This window comes from Channa argus, chromosome 3, assembly GCF_033026475.1.
Source record: "Channa argus isolate prfri chromosome 3, Channa argus male v1.0, whole genome shotgun sequence".
NCBI classification, from domain to species: Eukaryota; Metazoa; Chordata; class Actinopteri; order Anabantiformes; family Channidae; genus Channa; species Channa argus.
The window spans coordinates 23,083,503-23,107,292 of NC_090199.1; the positions used below are offsets into that span (position 1 = coordinate 23,083,503).

The 23,790-nt window shown below is 39.7% G+C and overlaps 1 protein-coding gene across 1 annotated transcript; it reads left to right on the forward strand.

Annotated features, from left to right (window-relative positions):
* The first annotated feature begins 91 nt into the window (after window positions 1–91).
* nomo (nodal modulator) lies at window positions 92–22,418 on the forward strand. Its single transcript, XM_067498078.1, is given in 48 exon segments — window positions 92–244; window positions 1,177–1,435; window positions 1,597–1,742; window positions 1,929–2,084; window positions 2,166–2,251; window positions 2,331–2,476; window positions 2,560–2,707; window positions 3,347–3,529; window positions 3,693–3,838; window positions 3,949–4,063; window positions 4,314–4,411; window positions 4,665–4,848; window positions 4,975–5,105; window positions 5,859–6,014; window positions 6,104–6,182; window positions 6,292–6,483; window positions 7,281–7,325; window positions 7,328–7,516; window positions 7,969–8,058; window positions 8,140–8,185; window positions 8,293–8,393; window positions 8,690–8,796; window positions 8,912–8,984; window positions 10,064–10,216; window positions 10,544–10,681; window positions 11,141–11,230; window positions 11,755–11,860; window positions 11,979–12,129; window positions 12,262–12,439; window positions 13,331–13,472; window positions 13,657–13,788; window positions 14,569–14,705; window positions 14,788–14,875; window positions 15,065–15,128; window positions 15,209–15,304; window positions 15,422–15,643; window positions 16,079–16,161; window positions 16,359–16,518; window positions 17,140–17,266; window positions 17,836–17,949; window positions 18,103–18,230; window positions 18,345–18,486; window positions 18,657–18,740; window positions 19,901–20,011; window positions 20,143–20,244; window positions 20,424–20,543; window positions 20,652–20,744; window positions 20,938–22,418. Coding segments are annotated over 48 exon segments (5,985 nt in total). The 5' UTR covers window positions 92–228; the 3' UTR covers window positions 21,070–22,418.
* Window positions 22,419–23,790: the final 1,372 nt, after the last annotated feature.

The window sequence follows — 23,790 nt, forward strand, 5'->3', positions numbered from 1 at the left end:
GCAATAGGTTATGATAAGTAAATAAATGAATAAGATAAGGATGAGTTACAGAGAGAAGACACTGAGCGCGCATCCACATTCAGGAAATGCTCTTTGGGAAAAGTGTTATCTTCCTGGCAGCTGGGGCGACAACTCCCCGCTGACGACGTCTGCTGGCTTCGCTTGGAGCTTAACTACCACAGTAATATTATCTAACACCTAGTAATAACAATATCAGAGACGGAAACGATGGATGTCGACGCAGGTAAATGTGAAATTAGCGCCTTTCGCTATTTTCGCGAAGTTCGTTCAAACTTCACTACTTCGGCCACTGCTAAGCGGCTAATGTAATGCTAACGTCGAGCTTTGATCAAAGGGTCTCTCAGCAATAAACCTGCTAGTTACTCATTTGACAGCGGCTCTTCGGAGGAGCACAGGGAGCAGACTGGGTTTTCCTGAAAATTCCACAGTTGTCTTTTGTTCTTGCTGTCAGCTGCCCTGTTAGCCATTATCTGCGAACCACAGCCGAGGAGACGAACATCAGCGTGTTTTAACATTAACAGGCTTTAGGTGCCCAGCAGCTCAGATTGGATGACGGCAGCTAAGCTAGTTATTCATTTGCAAACTCTGGAAAAAAAACATAGAAACTAATATTAGATCAGGTTACAGCCCAGTCATAAGCTCATCTGGCCGGATTACTGGTGTTGCTGTAGGCTCTCTACAATATCTACAGTCCTCAGAGTAATAAGATTCAACTGACAGGCTTTTTTAGTCATGTTTATTACACTGAAAAACATGTCTCATATCCCACTCTTGATTTCAAAATGTGGATGTAATCTCCAATTCACAGACTATACAACTTGACCATATGTATTTTTAGTGTTTACTTGGATGGGTTATGACAGATGTGGTAGAGATCTCTTGGCATTTACAGATGAAAATTGGTCAAAAACAGTGTCAATCATGCCTCAGCCTTTCTAAACATAGAATTAAATACTGGTTTTGATTTAGATCCGCACTTAATCATTTACTTAAGACCATTGGTGAAAGATTATTATATTTTACCTTCTGTCAGTCCTGGAAATTAACAGCTTGTATTGTAATAAATTATATGCTCTCAGACCTGCATTATTACAACTATCTATTTTTATTACTCTGTAAGATCTAATCAATTTCCTTTTTTTTTTTCTTTTCAAGTGTTCTACACTGATCACAGTGGGAAGGTGACCAGTAACCCACTGCTGGACCAACTTCCGAGCTATCAGTCCCTGTTGTACCGCAGAAAGTCGTCGAATGGGGGCACCAAACGAAGAGCCAGTTCTAGGTCACAGCTTGGCTCCTCTGGCAGTATGAAATTGAGCACGGTCAACAGACAGGATGAGAGACAGAAGGGTCAGACGCTGCAGAGACCCATCAGGGAGCTAGCCAAGACCATAAATGAGAAACGCACATACAAGTAGGACATTTAGTGGAATTACAGCCTTTTTGAACTGAACATTAAACACATCTGTTGAGCAATGTTATCATCTGTTTTAATTGTTGCTACAGTGTATTCAAATGTGCGTTTAGTATGCTGGTGTCTCAACAAGAGTTGTATTTGACTGCATAATCTGTTAGAAAACAGTTGGATGAAGCTTGTGAGCTCAGCAGCTGGGGGCAGTGGAGGCAAAACACCCGCAGGTGTCTCAGAAGGATGAAGGATGAAGCCCGAGGTTTTCTCAACTCACTGAAACTCTGGAGGGGAGACATACACCTGATAGAGGGTGAGAGATGAAGAATGACATGGTCTGCTTGTTAGAAAAGTGTATCCTTAGCTTGAGACATTGTTGGTTTTAATTTAGGATAGTCAACATTGTTAAAGATACTTTTACTCGAACAGAAAATGTTTTAGTTATGTTTTTTTTGTTCCTGAGATAAGTTCTCCCTTTTGTTTCCCTTTCATTCAACAGGGATGTTTGGTCCAGGGATCCTGTCTTACTTCTCCTTCCTGCGCTTCCTAGTCATGCTCAACTTGGTTATCTTTCTGATCATGTTCAGCTTTGTCATGCTGCCCATCATCATTGCCCCGCACGCTTCAGTGAACATCACCTACAGCCAGAATAATGGTGAGGGAAACCTTGTCTGTTTTAATCTAGAGCATAGACTAAGCTTAAAGGAGTTTACATTTTTACCATCTTTTGATACAGGGAACGTGTGCAGTGTGTATACAAGCAGCGCTCGTAGAGGTCTCGTTGTGTTTCATGAGCACTTTACAGACCTGTTGTCCGGTGGAGTAAGTGCTCATACTTTTAATACATTTTATTTGCTGTGGAAAACAATGTCCTCGCTCACTGTTTATGCTTCATCTGCAGGGCTTTCTGGAAGAGACCTATCTTTTCTACGGCTACTACAAGGTGGACAAAATTTACTTTCCACAAGTCACTTACAATTTGCCACTGGCATACCTGTTGGCCACTGTAGCGTACTTGTTCCTCAGTCTCATCTGGATTGTTAAAAGGTACTGAAAAGCCAAACGTATGTAAAATATTTAATCTAAAACAACTGTTTTTTAAATGTGTTTTTTTTTCTTTTTTCTTTAAGGTCTGCCACAGGATTCAAACGGAACTTGATTCAGGATGAGGATCGCTTCCAGAGTTTTTGCAACAAAATCTTTGCTGGCTGGGATTTCTGCATCACCGACAAGAACGCTGCAAGGCTAAAGAGAAGCAGTCTGCTCTATGAGCTTAAGGTTAGTGGATTTTTCTGCCGAACAAGATGTTTTTTTTTTTTGTATTCCAGAATTTGCCAGGAACCATAGGTTAAGATATGGGGGGCACCAGGGGCCATTTTTACATGCTGAGTGATTAACATTGTTTTTTATGCGTCTGCACAAGTGATGTGGTTGGAGGCATTATGCTTCCAGAATAAAGTGGTTCAGGAAACACTCTGATTAGAATAAAGTGGTTCAGGAAACACTCTGATTAGAAACACTTTATGCGGCTGTTTTTCAGGAAACACTTTATGTGTCTCAGGATTGAGGGAGGAACTGACTAGAATATGAGTCCTAACAGACATGCTTGTAAACTGTGACTTAACTGGTTGGCAGAGGCAAACCACTGTGAGGTGGTCATTGTAGTTTCGTAGATACATATGACCCCTGGCTAACCTGGCTCCATACAGGGCCTGTATCCTGAGTAATGTTGAGTAGGAATGAACAGTTCAGATCCTTTCTCAGTCATGTAGACTGAGGTAGTATGTTTTATTTTATTTTTTTTCAGAAATAAGCTCAGCCCCATAAGGCGTTTTAAATGATAATGTATAGATGTTATTTACAGTCTAATAGGTGTTACCGGTAAATGTTTACAAAGTTTTCTTTGTATATGTCCAGACGGATTTGGAAGAAGAGAGGATCAAGCAGAAAATAGCGGAACGCACTCGCAAAGAGAGGTGTCGGATTTACCTCATCCGCCTCATCCTCAATCTTTTTGTTATCGGTGTTCTGGCTGGTTGTTTCTACAGTATTTATTTGGCCACCATCTACTCGCAGGAAGCACAAATGAATGATGTGAAGGTAATGGAAGCTGCGTTTTGTTTTAAGCATCTCATTTGTTTTGAATTTATGTATTTTATTATTTATTTATTCTGTCATTTTTTTGGTTTAATCAAATTTAGATAACATTTTTTTAAAGAAACCAGTAGGTATCAAATAATGTTCCCCTAATGTTTTTTTGCAGAGGAATTCTCATATAGATCTGATCATTGAATATCTTCCCTCGATTGTTATCACCTTGGCCAACTTCATCACCCCCCTTTTGTTTTCCATTATCATCAATTATGAGGACTACTCTCCTGCCTTCGAGATCCGCTTCACTCTCATGAGGCACAGTGGACTTCAATTTGTTAACCACTTACTCATCTATGTATCTTAAGGCAAAGATGTGAATGGCTTAATTGGGCTTTTTAAGTTCATCCACTTTTCTGTCTTCACAGGTGTGTCTTCATGCGTTTGACCAGTATTGGAGTTTTGCTCTTCTCTCTCTGGTCTCAGATCACCAAATGTAAAGAGGGGACCTGCATCTGTGGCTATAACCATTTGCTTTACTCTGTAAGCCTTTTTTTAAAAATCCCATTTGTACAACAGCAGATTTGTAATAGAACATCTGTAGGTGCCAGTGTCAAAGCTGCTTTCACAGTATCTGTGTGTCAAGTACAAATAGTATGACATTTTTAAACTGTTACACTGAGTGACATACATTTCAGAAATAACTTTTCTCAATCATGCGACAGCCAGTGTTGTGGTGATGTATTATAAGCATGTATTTTGTTTCTGTCTGTGTTTTTCTCCTTGTCAACAGTGTTGGGAGACCCGTGTTGGCCAGGAAATGTACAAACTGACTGTATTTGATTTAATCATCATTGCAGCTGTTACCCTTTTTGTGGAGTTTCCCCGGAAGTATGTCCTCCATTTTCCACTGTAAAAAAAAAAAATAATTAAATGTTAATTCGTAAAATATATTTATTTTAAGGCAGTTTGAGACATTGTAGTTCTTTAAACATATAGCTCTGTGATGCTTTATTGTGCAATCTGGGTCACATTTGCTGCCTTTGATCTTATACTCTCTCAATACTTTTAATTTGAAAGTCCTTTTCTTTGTTAGTTACTAATCACGTCTAAAATTGTTCTTCTGTTCCCTCATCCTCCTCAGGATGATAGTGAAGTACTGTGACTTTGGCCTGGTCAGGTGGTGGGGCCAGCAGGAGTTTGCCATTCCTCAGAATGTGTTAGAGATCGTGTATGGTCAGACCATCTGCTGGATCGGCACGTTTTACTGTCCGATGCTGCCGGCAATCTGCACCATCAAATACTTTTTTATCTTCTACATCAAAAAGGTGATTTTTTTCCCCCCCATTTATATATTTTTTTATTTTGTAGGAGAAAATTATTCGATTCCTGATATTTGCATTTAAAATGTTTTCCTTAGCCGTCATTGCTGTCGTTTTTTCCTTGTTTGTCAGGTGTCATTAATTAAAAACTGCCGCCCAGCTACACGTCCTTTCCGAGCATCCAGCTCCCATTTCTTCTTCCTTGGAGTGCTGCTAATTGGCCTGGCTCTGGCCTGCTTGCCCGTCACCGTTAGTGTAGCACAGTAAGTAATGAGCTCTCTTCTTCTCTGGAGCTTTAATAGAAACTGGAATGGATGTACTGACATGAGAGGGTATTTTAAGATTTCTGCAGGTCCTTAAAAATTCTTAAATTCTAGGCCTGAGATGTTGTAAATACTTTCAAACTCTAAAAAAGTCTAAAGCATGTTTTTTTTAATAGATTTTCTATAGTGACATATATCAATTTCACCAGTTTAATAGCTGAGTTAATGTGCGAGTAGAAACTTGACATGATGGCTCTCTTATTATAGCTTCGCTGCTCTTGCAGACCTGATTGTGTCAGTGTGACTACTTTTTTGTGCACGTGTGATAATCAGTTTCTAGCTAATGTTAATTCACTGACTTAAATTGAAGCGAGGTCTAAATTAAACATTCCGTGTCAGCCGTGTGCTTTTTGCATTTCTGAGCACTGTTGTCTGTAAACGTAAAAATGAGGCAAGAGGCATCACTCTGTAACACTGGTTACAAAAGTGGAGGAGTGGACTGTCTGCAGCTTAGCTACAGTTCAGACACAGCGAGACATCATATCTAGCCTATTGTAGCCTATTTACATTCATATGCAATACACATGCATGTATTTATTTTTACCATGTAGAGTATACTGATTATTTTCTTTGAATGTCTTTCATTCAACTTGTTGAAACCTGCAGAATGATAATTTCAGTTTTTTTGGAATGACAAACACTGCTACCGCTTACATGTCGTCCTGGCATGAACACGCTTTCCTTTTTGCACAGAATAAGCAGTTCCCAGGCCTGCGGACCATTTGTTAATTACTCCACCTCCTGGGAGGTGCTGCCATATACGGTAGCCCAGCTACCTAATGGAGTCCAAACCATCCTTTATGCTCTCTCATCAGAGGTCTTTGCTGTCTCCTTCTTTGTCGTTACATGGTATGTGTTTCACACAAGTACTTTAGCTTTTAATAACCTTTTTGCTGGTTTGACTGTAGTTTTAGATGTTATTTAAATTTGCTCTGCAGTTTGGCCATGTTCTATGTGATTGCACTAGCCGGAGCTCACAAGCGAGTTATTAACCAGCTGAGGGAGCAACTTGCCACGGTAGGTTTATTCCAGAGTGCATATTTTCATTAGATGTGGTTATGTCTATCTCTTTTTTTTTAAACATTCTTCCAAAGTACTTTATTAATGTGTCTTTCTTTTCCCCCAGGAGGGCCGTGACAAGCGTTTTCTGATTCAGAAACTGTGCCAGGCCCAGGGAATCCCAGCTGTGAAATCCCCATTGTCCAAATCTCAGCCTCTGAGTAGAAACAGGAGCAGCCCCAGCTACCACACCAGCTTCTCAAGCAATTTCAGTGAAGGGGTGTTTCTGGCACACTCACCTCCTCATTCCTCCACACATGTGTGAGATGAGGACGTCCTCCTTACAGACCAGAAAAACAGATGCAGTAGACAGATTTAGTCAAGGAGAAGAGTGTTTTAATCCAAGTCTTAATTGTTTTCTTGCATTGTTTTAAATACAACATGGTAGCTTCTGTAGAACAACATCTTGCCTTTTCAATGTTCTTTCTTGACTTTTTGTAATAAGTATTGAGTAGCTGCAGTGTTCAAATAGTTTTAAAACCAAAGCAATATTTTGTTGGTGAGATGTTTTTGTGGAGCTTTATTTACTGCCTGTAGTTACATCTTTTCCTTCTAAGAAGGACGTATGTACCTCTAACCACTGGATCTCAAACATTTTCTTGACTCTATGCACTTTAAAAGTTTCACCAACTACCACTTTCTTAGTTAATCTGTTGTTTGTAACATTTCTATTATTTGTAATTGCTATAAAGTTGCATGATGATACAAAATGGCATTACACTGAACAATACTAAACTGTTACCCGGTTCTTTTTAACGTGGCTCAGGTTTTGTAACTGAAATAACTTGGATTGTGGGTATGTTAGTTTTAATACTGTGTTAGTCTGTTTTTTTCTTCTAGTTTTATTTGTTATGAGTTTCTGTATGACTGTAGTGTCTGCTTTTAATGCCGAACCTTTTACTTGGAAAATAAATATTGTATTGAATTGGATCCCTTAATTTTCCTTAATTTTTTTTTTTAAATGTCCGTTTAAAAGTTTTATTAGTACCAAGTCATACCACCTCCGGTCCAGCAGAGGCCGCTGGTCACACCATTCCCTGCCCCTGACATTGACAGGAGCTCAGCTGCTACGGAACCGGAGGCAGCGTGTTGTGGCTCGGCCCTTCGAGAGGTCCGCTTGTCGATAGTCAGCCAAAATGTTGAGAATTATGATCCGGGCTCACATGGGGTCAGTTTGGCTGGTTTTCTGTGTCATTTACTCGCAGTTCTGGACCGTGTCCTCGGATGACATCGTGGTGGCCTGCGGGGGGTTTGTGAAATCTGACGTTGAAATCAACTACTCTCTGATCGAGGTGAGAGGGCAAACGTCCCGGGCAGCTAGCTGCTAGCTTACAGTTAGCTGCTGTGGAGAGTTGTTTGAATGATAGATTGAATGAAATGTCCCCGACAGCGGTCTATATTAACCTGAAATTTGCTCTCCGGTGCTGGCAAGCAGAATGTAGAACGGGCGATGTTTTTGAGTTTATCTATGCACTGCTCTGTTCATTTCGATGTTTTTATTAAATTCCGTTAATGGGTAATAGGTTAGCTACCTGCCCCAATCTCTGCTGATTCACAGAATTCTTCAGCCATTTGCTTAATTGGCCAAATAAATTGAATCCCAGACAGTCAATCATCTGTTTGTTCATGACTACTTATAAATTCCGTTTAACTTGCTCATCAAGACGGCTCCTGGCCATGTAGCCTTTAGTAGCTCGGATTAATTACAGACATACTTAATGGGGATATACTCTCTCATGCACAGATTAAACTCTACACCAAACAAGGCTCCTTGAAGTATCAAACGGACTGTGCCCCTATCAATGGTTACTTCATGATCCCTCTCTATGACAAGGTATGATAGATTTTTTTTTTTAATGCAAATACTTTTGCAGTGATACGATGGTTTTAATACATAGCTCTTTTCTTTACACAGGGAGATTTTGTTTTGAAGATTGAACCCCCGCTTGGGTGGAGCTTTGGTAAGACACCTGTTTATTGCAGCCACTACCAACAAAGGGCAACTTTGTCTATGAGGCTTTGTTTTTTTTTTTTTTTTTAATTATTTTCTGTTTTTCACTTTTACCAGAGCCCACCAGTGTTGAGCTCCATGTGGATGGAGTCAGTGACATCTGTACAAAAGAAGAAGACATCAACTTTGTCTTTACTGGCTTCTCTGTCTCAGGAACGGTGAGACTTGCAGCATTTCTCTCCAAGCTTTAAAGCTTATATGCACAAAATGAAGGGTGGGGGTGGGGGGCTTACACTTGTAGTACTGTTTTTTTGTGTTTGTGTGTCTTGTGGGTATACATTTTCTGTGTTTCTATGAATGTTTCAAAGACCAGAATGAATCGTTTTTTAATAATAACTTTATATATAATTTTGTATAATTTTGCTATACAAGATAATATAATAATCTTAATATAATAATGTATTTTTTTATGCATAGCTCTCTGTTTTCCCCTAATGTACTGTGCATTGTTCAGGTTCTGAGTAAGGGCCATTTGGTTGGTCCGGCAGGAGTAGAGGTCAAACTTACCCGTCCAGGAACAGAGGAGAAACTCCAGAGTGTCGTCACACAGCCCGGAGGAAAGTAAGTGTCTCACACCTTTAGTTCCATTGCACAGGTGTTTCTGCAACAAATATACATATGTTTCAGATTTTTTGCTATTTAAAGACTTTTTCTTCTTTTTGATATTCCTTCACAGATATGCATTCTTCAAAGTGCTACCGGGAAATTATGATATCACAGCTTCCCATCCTACTTGGACTCTAGAGCAGGTTGGGGCAATCATTTCATGTTTTACTAGCATATAGCTTATAGCACAGACTGCATATAAACACAAAAGTAGCATTTGAGATGTCAAATGTCCCTTTTGTTAAAAGAGTCTGGATTTGTTTGCTTTTGACATTTACTGGAGCTTGAGCATCCATGTTAGGTCAGTGGGTGGAGCTGTAAGTCAAACAAATGCCCATAACATTTCCTAATATAAAGCAAGGTTTCGTTTCTTCCTACTCTAAACATAAACTAACTCGGTTTATTACCGCTACATAAAATAATTGCAGATTATTGTAATAGACTGTTGTGATTGAGTCGTGATCAAATATTAGGTTTTTCTTTTCTTTTTTCTGAGGTGCTCCAAGATGCCCACTGCTCATTAACTACATCAGGTGTTTTCAGTCAATCCAAAGCTGGAAGACACCAATTTACGTGTCTTACTACACTGTGCCCTCATTTAAAATGATATCTACCTACTTGAGATTTACTGAACACACCTGATCCAGGTAAACAGAAGTGGATAGAGCTGGGGTAGTTAGCAAACAAGCAGGGCAGGGGACCTTGAGGCTCAGTTTTGAACCCCTGCATTAGACCATAGAATCCATCTTGTGTATAAACACAGTGACCCACTGTGATTATTCAACTTTTCATAATCATTGACAAAGTCTTCTATACAATGTCATTGGAAGGTTGGTGGAGTGGAGCAGGAGATTTCGTTAGTTTCAGGGTTTATTAATTAATTATTTCAAGTTAATCAGTCAGCTCTGTGTGTGTGTTTGTGAGTAATTTTCTGTCCTGTACCCAGTTAATGACACGCTTTTAGTCACCACACCGTCGCAGTTGCCCATCTGAATAGTGTCATTAATCCTATAGAGAATGCATGATCTCAGAGCTCTTTTAATTTGGTGTCAGGTGTATAGAAAACATCATCATTCACCTCATGCTCAATTTGTAAGGTTGTGTGTCAGGTTAGCAGGTTTGTAACTGATGGTCTCCAGCAGTAATCACACTGCTCCTGACAGATCCATTATTTTGACTCTCAGTGTAAACTACATGGTGACCTTTGCCTGTTTTCCCATAGAGTACTACTACGGTGCATGTTTCCAATGCCAACGCTCCAGCTGCCAACAGTCTGGTAGTTGGAGGTTATGATGTCTCAGGAGAGGTCCGCAGTGATGGAGAGCCCATGAAGGAGGTCACCTTCCTACTGTACTCAGCCACAGTCAATAGAGAGGTAAACCAGTTAGTCAAAATATTCATATGGTCTAATCTAACCTATATCACTGTAGGTAAATCAGATATTATAGGCTTCTGGGATATTATGGAATTCTCTTGGTTTCAAGACAGGCAAGGTCATGGTTTTATTCTCCAGAGGAAGTCATTTCATGTAAAACTGTAATGATCTCATAAGCACCTTGAAGGTGCTCTGACATTGTCACAGTATCTAATAAAAAAATCTCCTTTAGTCTTACATTAGAGCAAGTACACAAACTAATGTATAGAGTGAAAAATGTGTGTTACATTGCTACACTCTTTGTGTGTGTTTTTATGTGGTTTCCAGGACATCAGTGGCTGTAACACATCCCCAGTGGAGGGTGCAGATTCAGGGGACAGCTCCCTGGTCTACCTGTGTAGCGCTCTGTCCATGGAAGATGGGACCTTCATCTTCCCCTCGCTGGCCAGTGGAGAGTACACTGTGGTACGTTTTGCAACAACTCGGATTTTTATTTTTTTTTCTCTTCCTTAACATTGTCAACAAGTGTGGTTTGATACTAAAGCCACCACTCATCGAGCTGCTACTTATCTCCAAGCAAGTAAGCAGGAAACAGTGAAGCTGATCAGTGAAAAATGTGCTGCTTACTTGCACATGAGATGAATAATAGTGTATTTCATTGAACAACATTAACGCGCCAATAAATGGTGTTACGTCAGGCTGCCTTAACTGAAAAAGGTTTTTATTGTAGTTGCCTGACACATCCTGTGTCTAGTTAGGTTATTTAAATCTAACAGTCAAAACTGCCATATATAGACATAAATATTGAATGCTAATTTACTGTATTGGTTTAACTGGTTGGTTTAACCCGCTGTCACACTTTCTGTCATAAACTTAGGTATATGTGTGTGTAAAATTCTGCTTGTGTGAAATTTGTCACTTCAGGTGCCTTTCTACAGGGGAGAAAGGATCACTTTTGATGTTGCTCCTTCCAGGATGAATTTTAAGGTCGAACACAACAGTTTGAAGCTAAAGGTAAAGAATCAGTTTTTACCTCCATTTTTTTTTATATTTGTCCAAAAAGTTGAGTGATTTTTCTGTATTTTTATTTAACAAATCGCATAAAAAGAACTAAAAAGGAGCATTGAATTGCAACTACCCATAGTAATGTCTTGTAATGTCTGTAACTTATTCAGCTGTGCCATAGACCTCCATTGTTGTTCCAAAACTATAAAAACACATCAGTGCTGCATTGGATGACATGTTTTTTTTCCACCTAAAATGCGTCTTTCATTTTTTTAAAAAGAGCTCCAAGGGCCAAGTACGATCATAATTTAATACTTGACTTGTTTTTGTGGTAATCATTCTTACAGGGTGATCACCCATACAAATTCCAAATTCAATTTTAAATAAAAGCCAGAAACCCAGTTGTGCACTTCAGGGAGCTTTCTGATTTCATTTGTTACCTTGCAAATATGGATATAAAATATGCATCGTACCACAGTTTCACATATTTATATTGTGTTTCTTTGGTTTTTGTTTGTTTTTTTCATGTCTAGCCTATTTTCCGCGTCATGGGCTTCTCTGTGACAGGTCGAGTTCTTAACAGTGTTGTTGGGGAGGGTGTCCCTTACGCCGCTGTGTCGCTGAACAATCAGATCAAAGGTAACCAGCAGAAGACCTAATGCTTTGTGTGTAGTCTCCCATGTAAAAGTAACCCCAAATTATGAAAACCCTAAATTTGTGCATTTTGACATTATTATTATTTACTCTGCCGTGACAGTCGTCAGCAAGGAGGATGGTTCTTACCGCCTGGAGAACATGACAGCTGGTACCTACACAATCCGAGTCAACAAGGAGTTAATGTTTTTTGAACCCGTCACTGTGAAGATTGCCCCCAACACTCCTCAGCTTCCTGATATCATCACAGCAGGGTACTCCAAACTCTCCATTTTGTTTTAGTTCTACATGTTTGGAAAAGATTTTCAAAACCGTAATGTCTTTACTGTCAGTTTAGTCTTTTGCTAATGAGCCTGCTAAAGGTCTTGACATTGCTCCCACACCAGATTCAGTGTGTGTGGCCAGATCTCCATTAGCCACCTGCCTGAGGGCATGAAGCAGCAGGGTCGCTACAAGGTCACTCTTACACACCAGGGCCAAGACAAAACCTCAAGCCGGACCATTGACTCCGACCCTCAGGGGGGCTTCTGTTTTCAGGCCAAACCTGGAGATTACAGCGTCCATGTAAGGCTGTAGCATCAACTATTTTTTTAATGCTAGTTTGGACATAATCCAAAGTTTATTTTCATCAGTTGTTTCCAGTTTTTCTGTAAACTTGCAAATAGCCCAAATTATTAACTTCATATTATTCTTAATAAATATTCAGAAAGAATTCAAGATCAGGGCTGCATGGTATGTCCGTTTAGTGTTGTCACACGATGTGCATATGCCTGTTAACCAGAAACTGGCACTTTGAATCCAAATCAAATGAGGCAGTATTGATCGACAGGGAATGCTGTTGTACTAAATATCAGCATGGCAGAGTGCTGAAGAAATAACAGCCATGCTGATAATCACATTTATTTATGTAGCATGTAATTGACCAAGGTACTTCACATACACACAAATAAGATTATAAATAAAATCATTAGTAAATAGAGGTAAAAAAGGATCATTACAACAAATGAAACGCAGCAAAACAAAATGGAGAGGACATGAAGCAATAATTAAAAACAAAGTATTAGACTTAAAAAAATAAGTCTTAAGCAACGATTTAAAAGCTACCAGGTCAGTGGGTAACCTAACATTTAGGGGTAAACTATTCCATAATTTAGGGGGTGCAGCGTCAAAACAGCGAGCACCCCATTGTTTGTATGTGGCACCGTGACACCACTAAAAATAACTGACTTGATGATCTAAGGGATCCTGCCAGGCCCTGCAGTAAATCCCTACACTCTTTGGCCACCATCTCCCCCTCATCCTACCTCAGTAGAAAGGAATTCAGGGATGTTTTTTTTTTTATTCATTGCAATTAAGATGTACTGGCAGAAATATAATTGGTTTCAGTTCTTTTATGGTTTATTATGGTGATAACTTGGCTTAAAGATAATATTGGATTCATTTTCATGTGTATAGGTGTCTCTCCCTGAGGCAGAGGTGAAAGCAGGCCTGGCTCTGCAGCCTCAAGCCCTGGAGGTCTCCCTTGTGGACCGGCCCCTCACAGACCTCCTCTTCACTCAATTTATGGCTTCAGTCTCTGGAAAAGTCTTCTGTCTAGGCAAGGATGGAGTAGATTATTTTTTATATCTTTACAAAATATTGACTGTCCTGACTTGAAAGAAAGTGGGTTGATAAATTTCTTATTACATTAAGATGAGAAAAATGACATGATTTATTTATTAGTTTGTCTGTCTGACCCCCCGTATAAACTGACTTTGTGTTGTCCTCTGGTTGACCCTTAGCATCCTGTGATGATCTTTCAGTCACCCTGCAGCCAGTGAGTCGGCAGGGAGAGAGGAGGACAGTCGCTCTGTCTGGCAGCAGCGACATCCTCAGCTTCTCTTTTGATAATGTTTTACCAGGGAAATATAAAGGTCAGAAAACCTTTTATTTTATTTCTTTTTTTTTTTTTTTTTTACAATTTATGCTTTATAATTGTGAAAACTAGGACTTGGTAATTAAACCACCTCAATAATGAACAGAAAAAAAGAAACAATGCTGTAATAACGACAATAAACTAATGTAATTTTCTGCATTCGCATTCTGTTCTGATCTATATCAGCTTATAGAAAAAAATAATTTTGCCCAAATCAGTAATTGCTAGTGATATAGACTCAGCATCGTCTCGACTTTTATCTGGAGTCAGGATACTGGTTTTGACGGGAAGAAGAGAAAGAAATCATTCTACCTCCATTTCAAAATGCATTATAAAATCACAGTAATTAATCTCTAATGATTGTGGGGAAATCCATTAGTAATTACCAGCTTTCAATCATAATCGGCGTCTAGTATCAGCTCTTAGGAAGCACAGCCATATTCAGCTGGTCTTTCTGTACCTTCTGGTGCGGCATCAATCTCCCTCACAGTTCAATACACTCAATCTGTTTGTGTGCCTGCAAGCTAACTGCACACACAGCAACTTTGAGGCATGTTTACTCAGCTTGTAGCTTTGCCAGGCCAGAGTGGTGCAAGAAGTTAACTTTTTACTGCATTTGTTTAAGGATTAGATCATTTTAAGAACACAGCATCTGAGTGTTTTCCACTTGCTTAGCCCTTTTTCAGCAAGTATTATTATCACATTTGCTTTTTCTGTCACTTTAATTTTAGCACTTTAATTATTTTGGGTTTCTCTCGCCCTTTGTTACTCCTGTCAGTGAGTATTTCTCATGAGGAGTGGTGCTGGAAACATAAGTTTACGGAAGTGGATGTTCTGGACTCCGACGTCTTGGGAGTGGAGTTCAGACAGATTGGCTACATCCTGCGTTGCTCCCTATCTCATGCAATCACCTTGGTCAGTAATGTGCAACTGCAGTAGCATCTGGTGTGTGTTACGATCGTTGCTCTAATTATAACCAAATGCATTTTCTGCACAGGAATTTTTCCAAGATGGAACCAAACCTGAGAACGTCGGTGTGTACAACCTTTCCAAGGGAGTTAACCGTTTCTGCCTCTCCAAGCCTGGTGAGGTGCACTCTTCTGACCTCTCGTTAGCTAAACATAGTGTGAATTAGCATATTGAGAAAACGAGTGTACGAGTGTTCCCTTGTGGATAGTTAGAGTACAGTGCTTTGGGCCAAAAGGTCTGTGTCACACTTAGCTAAATATAAAACTGGGGCAAAGCAATTAATCACTGAAAAATGACTTCTGCAGGTGTTTACAAAGTCACCCCACGCTCTTGCCACCAGTTTGAGCAGGACTTCTACACCTACGATACGTAAGTAACAAGTCACTGTGTCTGTTTGTTTCTTTGTGTACGAATCATCCTAATGACTGTTGTTAATCTGTGTGCAACAGCTCAGCCCCCAGTATTCTGACCCTCACTGCGGTGCGGCATCACATGACTGGAATCATTACTACTGACAAGATCCTGGATGTTACAGTTACCATCAAGTAACTAAAACTTAACATATAGAAACACTAGCTGCTGTACATTTGTTTATAATTGTCCACCTTATTTTTTTGGGGGGGGTTTGTTTTGTGTTTTTTAACTGTCCTTTCCTCGTTCAGATCATCTATCGAGAGTGAGCCAGCACTTGTGCTGGGCCCCCTGAGGAGCCTGGAAGAGCAGAGGCTGGAGCAACAGCTGCAAGAAATTCAGCTTCGCCGTCAGGAACGAGAGCGTCGCGCCGCTGAGGAGGAGGGGGCCACCAAAGACGATAGTCCCCCATTCCAAGAAAAAGCCGATGAACTGACAGGCCCCTTCCACTATGAGTTCTCTTACTGGGCCAGGTCAGTTAGGCATGGTTTTATAGTCCAAACCCATCATGTTTGCAGTAAAACAAAGTAACAGTCAGAGTCTTGTGATGACTTGAGAATTAATTTAAACTGCTGTTTCTGTTATCAGGTTTTAAGTCATAATCTCCCATTTAAAATTGCTGCAAAATAGAACATTAAGTGATTGGAATTTCAAAAATGGGATTTTTTTGTATGCTTATGATTAGATGTTTTGTAATGCAATCATTTGTCTTTAGTCCAGTTGATTCAGCTTCCAGGCTCCAGGTGTAGAAAGCTTTGCACCTTTAGCTTTAGAAACCTCCGGGACCTTTTTGTTCTTTCTGACAACCACTAGTATTAATCACCAAACGGGAAGTCCTGGACCCATTAAATGGCACACTAAGGTAAATATTACTGTGTAATATAGTACAGTTAATGTGTACTTTACAGGGCTGGAGAGAAGATCACAGTGACTCCCTCGTCAAAGGAGCTGCTCTTCTACCCACCTGAAGTAGAGGCCACTATCACTGGAGGCAAGATCCATCACACACTTTGTTTCTCTAACAAGCCAAATTCTTTGTTTTTGTTAATGCTGCTTCTTAAGTTTAATTAAATTTTATTTTACCATTTTAATCAATTGGATACACAAGAGAAAAATCAGGCCATATATTAAAATTCTGTAACATACGATGCCAACAACTACCTAAAAGTATTTACACTATTTTGACAGAGTCCTGTCCTGGTCGGATGGTGGACATCACCGGACGTGCAGGTCTTTTCCTGGAGGGAAAGGTATCACCAGAGCTACAGGGTGTAGAGATTTCTATCACTGAAAGAGGAGCTTCTTCACCATTCATTACTGTGGCCACTAATGAGATGGGAGCTTACAGGTAAGAGATCCCAGCACTTTAATTTAGACCTAAACATAAAGTACATGAAACTAGATGGAAATTACAAAGCTGCAACCTGTCATGGATTTCTTTGACTTAGATTAAAATAATGCCTCCTATGGGTTTTGCTGGAAATGTATGAGCTTAGCAGGCCATTATATACCAGCCTGTATGTCCAGCTGGTGCATCATAAATACAGTAAGTTAAAAAATAAATGTGAAAAAAGCAGCATCTGTGGGTTCTATTTAAGGCTTTACAAGGCTTAACATTAAGCTTTATAGACCACTTAGTAACTGAGATGTTTTACTTGCACAATACCCAAACTTACATATTTGTCCAAAACTAAATTTCGGTCTATTAAAAAATAATAAAATAGAACGAACTCATAAAAATAAAAAATATAATTTGGTGGTAAAAATATTAATATCCTTGACTTGTGATGCATGAACAATTAATTTGTTTTCTCATGTAACTTCAGAAAAAGTTACAATAGTACCATAGTAGTAATACAAAAGTTAGTTTAGAGTAATATTTTGATTGCTATATAATATGACACATGGTTTAAAATATTCATCTTGAGGAAGTGCAGTCCACAAACCCTATTCCTTCTCGTTCTGTCAGCGTGGGTCCACTCCACAGTGATCGGCAGTACGACATCAGCGCCAGTAAGGAAGGTTTCATTCTGAGTCCTGTGGAAGGAACCCAAGGGGATTTTAAGGCATTCGCTCTGGCTGGTGTTACCTTCAAGGTACCGTATAACCATCCACATTTAATACTTTGCTGACACTGCTATCCAAAGTTCTTTGTTCAACTTTACAACTGATAATGTTATGTTTTAAAGCAAATATGAAATCGCATAATGAAAAGCCCCCATTAGCTCCTAATATATCCTGTTGCAAAGTATAATTACGTCAGTGATTATAGTTGAATCAGTATTGTTCTGTCAGTTTGTCTCATTTGTATTACATTTCTCTGCAACAATCTACAGCAACCGTGAGATCCTGGCAAGAATCGGTGTTAGTTTTCCTTTGTGCGGAGTTTATGAAGAGTTTTGTGTCCTTGTTTATCCTCCTCCTGTAAAGACTCCGTGATATAAAAGATTAGAGACCCTTAACTCACCTGTCATCCCGATTTAACTCGGTATTTTAGAATTTGAACCATGATTTAGTAAGTTTATTATTTTTCTTTGCTAGCTATCCTTCAGTCCAGACATTTAGTGCATGCCCGTGATCTTTTTACTGTGAAATGATAAAAGCAGTTTAATGTTTATCCTTCCTATCCAACCACACAATTTAACATGCTCTATCTGTACCGTAGATCAAATCGGAGGATGGTCAGCCCCTGTCAGGTGTCCTTCTGTCTCTGAGTGGAGGACAGTTTCGGTCTAATTTGTTGACCCAGGACAGTGGCATTCTCACCTTCAATAACCTGGTAAGGAACCAGCAACTCCTTTTTATTTGTCTTTAGCCCCGCAAGACCAGTTTTCTCTGCTGTAAGCTTTGAGTCCTCCAGCTGTAAAGCTTAGTGTCAGGATGACCTCTGTTGTGCCCTGTTTGACATAAACACTGTTTTACTTCTCCTCAGAGTCCTGGGCAGTACTACTTTAAGCCCATGATGAAGGAGTTCCGCTTTAAGCCGGCATCTCAGATGATCACAGTGGAGGAGGGTCAGAACCTCAGCATCGATATAAGTGGCATAAAGACCGCATACAGGTACTGGGATGTCTCGGAGGATAGTCCAAACTGTATGTCATGCACAGAAATGTTACAGTATATATGGTTTTAAAAAAATGTTTCTTGAGCAGTGTCATGGTGTTTTGTCCTCAGCTGCTATGGAGCTGTGCAGTCTCTGAGTGGGGATGCAGAGAGAGATGTGGCCGTGGAGGCGGTGGGACAGGGAGAGTGTAGCCTTTACAGCGAGGACACAGTCACTGATGAGGAGGGCCGTTTCAGACTCAGGGGTCTACTGGTGAGGGTGCTAGGAACCAGTTAATTAGACTGTGATTACTGTGTAGAATAACTTGTGTAAGTCTAATTTGTATAGAATTGTACATGCAAGCATACTGAATCTATGTAATGTTGTAGTTGTACACAGTACTGCAAGATTTTAATGACTTAATTAGCCATGTTTCTTTGCAGCCTGGTTGCAAGTATTTGATTCAGCTGCGAGCTGAAGGCAATGACCACATAGAGAGAGCACTGCCACAGCACAGAGCTATAGAGGTAAGCAGCTTCCATTTGTCCAGATGGCTGTAATTGAGCATGTAAATGTAATATTGCCATTCCAAACTGGTTTCCTAGCGCAGGTTTAAAGTCCTGGTAAAGCAAAACGTATGATTTGTTTCAAAACACGATATATGTCAATATGTAATTTAAAATAGTGTTTCTTGTCTAATATTTATATTGGTAGTGGCCTTAAAGGAACACGCATTTCCCATGAGCCCTCAAGGCTTTTACATGCAAAACATCATGGATGGACAAGAGGTGAACGGTTCACACAATTGTCCACCCTGTACTTGTTTTCGAAAAGCTGTTTCATCCTCCTGTGATTTTACCAATACATAATAATAACTAACCCATAACTAATGTCAGAAACGCTACTGCATTTCAAACTTTTTATCTTTTAGTTTAACTTTACCTTATAATCATACTATTCATCACAGAACTTAATGCTTATGCTTTTTGTTGTTGACTATAATCTGCCATTCTAGGGGTAGGGATTGAGCCCATTAGGCTCTGACTGGGTCTGAAACACAGATGACCTACACTATGTGATGTCCCTCGGTGCAGCAGCAGCAACAACAGCACGGTGCTCCACAGCTGCAGCTGATGAGAGGCTGCTAATGCTACATTAGGTAGTGCCATGGGTGGAATATGTGAAAAAGGGCCCCTGAGCACAGACAGGGTACAGCCCCCCCCCAGCCCTTTGGTTTATGCCATTTAGGCCATTAACTATCGCATCCAAAACTGACACTTTTTTATTCTTTGTTTTTTTTTTTCCTTTTATATTTTGCACTGCAGTAACAGTCATGAAAAGGTAGACAGCATGGTGCGGAAAACTTCTGTAATTAAATTGTTTAAATGACTGTGGGAACCTTGTGGTTCTCCCTTATCAGCAGCCCTATCACATGGGTCATTTTCTATATGCAGAACAATAGCAGAGATAATCCCATTGCAGGTTTAAACCTCTCGGTTCAGAATTTTAGTTTGTCAGAAAAGTGCAGAGCCTCTAATCTCTCCGGCAAGGCTGGAAATGCCTTAATTCCACTTAATTCTCTGTTATCACACTCTACGACTTGTACTATAGCTTTATCCAGAGTTGGTGCTTCCTTTAGGAGTTCAAGGTTGTACCTGTACATGAAGCTGTGTGTGTTTCCTCCCAGGTTGGCAGTAGTGACATTGAAGGAGTCAACATTATCGCCTTCAGGCAGATAAATCAGTTTGACCTCAGTGGAAATGTCATCACGCCCCCCGAACATCTCCCGACACTCTCGGTACGACTTGTTGCCTAATTTTATTGCTCCATGTTGGTCCTTTCTTTACGAATCAATCTAGTTTTTTTTTTTTTTTTTAAGTCATGCATTGTCGAAGTTTTGTAATTACTTACTCGTCTTTCTCTGTTAAGGTGAAACTGTACAAGAGTGACAATATGGACAATCCAATCAACAGTGTCTCTCTGGGACAATCCCTCTTTTTTCACTTTCCTCCACTGGACAGAGATGGCGAGGTATAGTATCTACTTGTCTTTCTGCTCTGATGTCTACACAGATTTTCAAGTCCACATTATGCAATGGTTGTGAGGCTGTTATATTGTACTACATTAAAAAAAAAAACAATAAGAATACAACCGTGATCTATGATCTATATGTTGTTGGATCTGCAAGTTAATTCTTCTTTCTTTTCTAGAGCTATGTGCTTATGCTGTACTCTACACTGTCCCGCTCCCAGTATGATTTCACTCTTGCTCAGGTCTCCTTCGTCTCCACTGGCTACCACAAACATGTAACCCTCACCTTCAATCCCACTGTAAGATATACATGCTTGGATCATTAAATAAGTACAATATTTTAACAGTTATACCAAGACATGATCTATATCAAAATGGTGGATGTGATGTGTGTATTATGCCCACAGCGTAAAGTGCCTGACCAGGATGTTGCCCAAGGTTCCTACATAGCTCTGCCCCTCACTCTGCTGCTCCTTTTAGCAGCATACAACCACGAAAAGGTATATAAGCACCTACACTTGGTTCAGTCTGTTTTTAGGAGTTCGTCTGAATCTGTTTAGTTGGAGTTAATCTCTCGAATTTGGATAGATCGTGGCCTAGCATGGATTTTCCTAATTGAGTCAGGAAGCTGATCAAATCCAAAAAGCATTGAATTTGTTTTGTGCACCACCTTTTTATTGTTTTATTTTTTAGGTGATCCCCCTCCTGCTACAGCTGGTGAACCGTATACAGGGAGTGAAGAGCATGGCCCAAGCCAGCGGAGAGAGTGCAGCTCTGGACGAAGCCAAACGTCAGGCCAAGAGACAAAAGGCCAGGCGTACATGAGGACACAATGAAGGCCAACCTCTTTGTACACTAAATAGGACACTAGCACCCACAGCCCTACCCCCAGTGAGCACTGGGTTAGCTAAGATGAACTTCCTCAGTTGCTGCAGCTAATAATGGGTGCTAGTGAACTGTTTAACCTGCTACGATGTGATTTGGCCCAAAGTGAAGTCTAACATGAACCACTCAACATGTTGCCACCACCTCATTTGGACTGATTGTTGCCCTTGTATTGGTTGTTGCCTCTGTCAGAACGTTTGTTTCCCAGAACACTCTTTCACCAAACAATTTTTTTATGACTTTGAGACGTCTTTTATACCTTTCTAATTTATCTGGGTCTCCTAAAATCCTTTTGCTCTGATATCATCGGACACCGAGGAAAACGCAGTGTCTTGCTCGTATAATTAAGTTTTATGGTATTAATGATACAATGCGAGTTAAAATACATGAGGAACAATTTGAGCTCTTCAGATGATAATTAGAACAGTGTATACAAAACATTGACCTGATCTGGAAGGAATAACACCATTTAATAGGGCATCAGCTCTTATCAGACTATAATTATAATTCGGTAGACAACCTTCTACCCCCTAGTAGTATCAGTATCTGTTCTTACTGACTACTGGGGTCATGGTTTCAAAATGAACAGAGAACTGTCTACTAGAAATTCCTCAGCTTTTATGCCCAGTCATCTACCCCCAGTTCTCCCTTTACAGTTTTTAAAGTATGTTGCTAAGTTATTCCTACTTCTGTACTACTTAAGGTCATTAAATGGTGCTTCTTTATCACAGGTCTGTGACGTAGAAGGCTGCTTACATCACCAAGTGGAAACTTATGTTATAATCCCCAAATGACTTATGTGATAACAGTGAAATCGGCTAAAATATTGGTGGTTCCAAAAGTTTTTTTTTTATGTATCTTTATCATTAACATAATTTGTGCAAACAACATTTTGCAAGTGCAAGCCATCAAACATGTCTTAACATTTAAATGCCCAACACCCATTACTTACTGTAATCTCCTCCACTCATGATGTTTTTTTATAAGCAGGTAAGCGTGATGCAAGATTGACTTGAAGTAATTTTTTCTTTTTCTTTTTTTTTGTCAGCTCAGGAAAGTGGTGGTGGGATGTTAGAAATGTAGATTTGAATTCCGGTAACTTTGTTTCTGTTTGGGGTTTTTTTTTTGGGGGGGGGGGCAAAAGGGTCTAACTAAGGGTTGACTAATTTATTAACATATGTCTAATCAGATGTGAATGGTAACCTGGTTTGTATGCTGGAGAAAGTCTTTTAGAAATGTGGCTGCTTTTCAGTGATATTCTGTCAGATGAAGTGTGTGTGTGTGTGGCAGCATTAAATTAAGAAGCCTCACATCTATAGAAGTGAAAATAAATGAGAATCTCTGGAAAGGGTATGTCAAGACCTGAAGTTAAACGTAGAACGATAACACAGAATCTTAATTTCGTAAGCTCATTGTGTTACGGCTGAGCTGTGTAATGCACTGTGAAAACTATGGACCCCAATTATTTTTCTGTATCCAATTTCTGTGTTCAACACATCTGCTGTTTCTGACTTATAATGAAAGATAAAAAAAAAAAAAAAAAAAGGCCACCGACTATTTACTAAAAGATATTCCACTTAGTCTACAGTTAGGGGGTGTTGATAAATTTAGTTGGGGTGGGAAAGAATGGATGAGGGAGGTAAGGGCATACTTGTCATCTGGTCCAAATCAAATTTTGTTTGGAATAATAAAGTTTGACTAAAGGAAATGAACCTCTGTGTTTTATGATTGGGCCTTTAGGGGGCAGTGTAACGCTAGACAAGTACTGGACAACGCTGCAGATTTCATCTTTTAAACGTTAAAGTACACAAATGAAACTGTGTTAAATTAATTCTAGATCAAAAAAAGTTGGCTATTCTCAGAAAATCAATAAGTCAGATTTATTACATCAAGATCTTGTCCTATAAAGTGATAAGGATACATTAGAGTGAGGACAAGCTGATGCTTGTCCAAGAGTGGTTAAAGTGCTCTAATAGCAGAGCTGTCTGTCAGGAAAGGTTTTTTTTTTTTTTTTTTTTTTAATATGAGAAGGAAGGGTAAACATTGTCTTCCATGCTGCTTCTTTTAGCACAGTCTGGCTTATATTTTCCTCCCCATCCATGAATGGAATCTAGCATGGAGGATCATAAGGGGGTTGAGGTTGGAGCTCCATAGTTAGTGTTTGTTATAAACAGGCCTTTTCTGTAAAACTTCAGTTACTTGAGACAAAACTCACCTTTACTCACCTGAGTAAAGCATATGATGAAATTAACATTAAGGATGCCTTCCAATCATTACTGGACACCAGACCCAAATGGAAGGGTGTCATTAATTAGGCCTGTGTTCCTCCTGTGTTGGCAAACAGACACACACAGAACAACATGAGCATCTCTTTTAGGTTGTGTTTCTGGCCTTGTACTGAATTGAAAGTCCAGTATTCACTGTCATTTTAGTTCTGCTTCAGTTCATTAACTTTTGTGCTGGCGAGATGGCATACACTCAGTTTGTCTGAACTTGTTTTATAGCAACATCATTTTTTTTATGATGGAGTTGAGAGCCATGAGAGGGAGTTTATGCTAATGCCAGAAACCAAAACATTGTCATAAAAATGCCTGGAAACTGCATAAAGCAGAGGTGTGTGTTATCGTATTCTCAGTGATTTGGGGCCACATTTTTACAGCG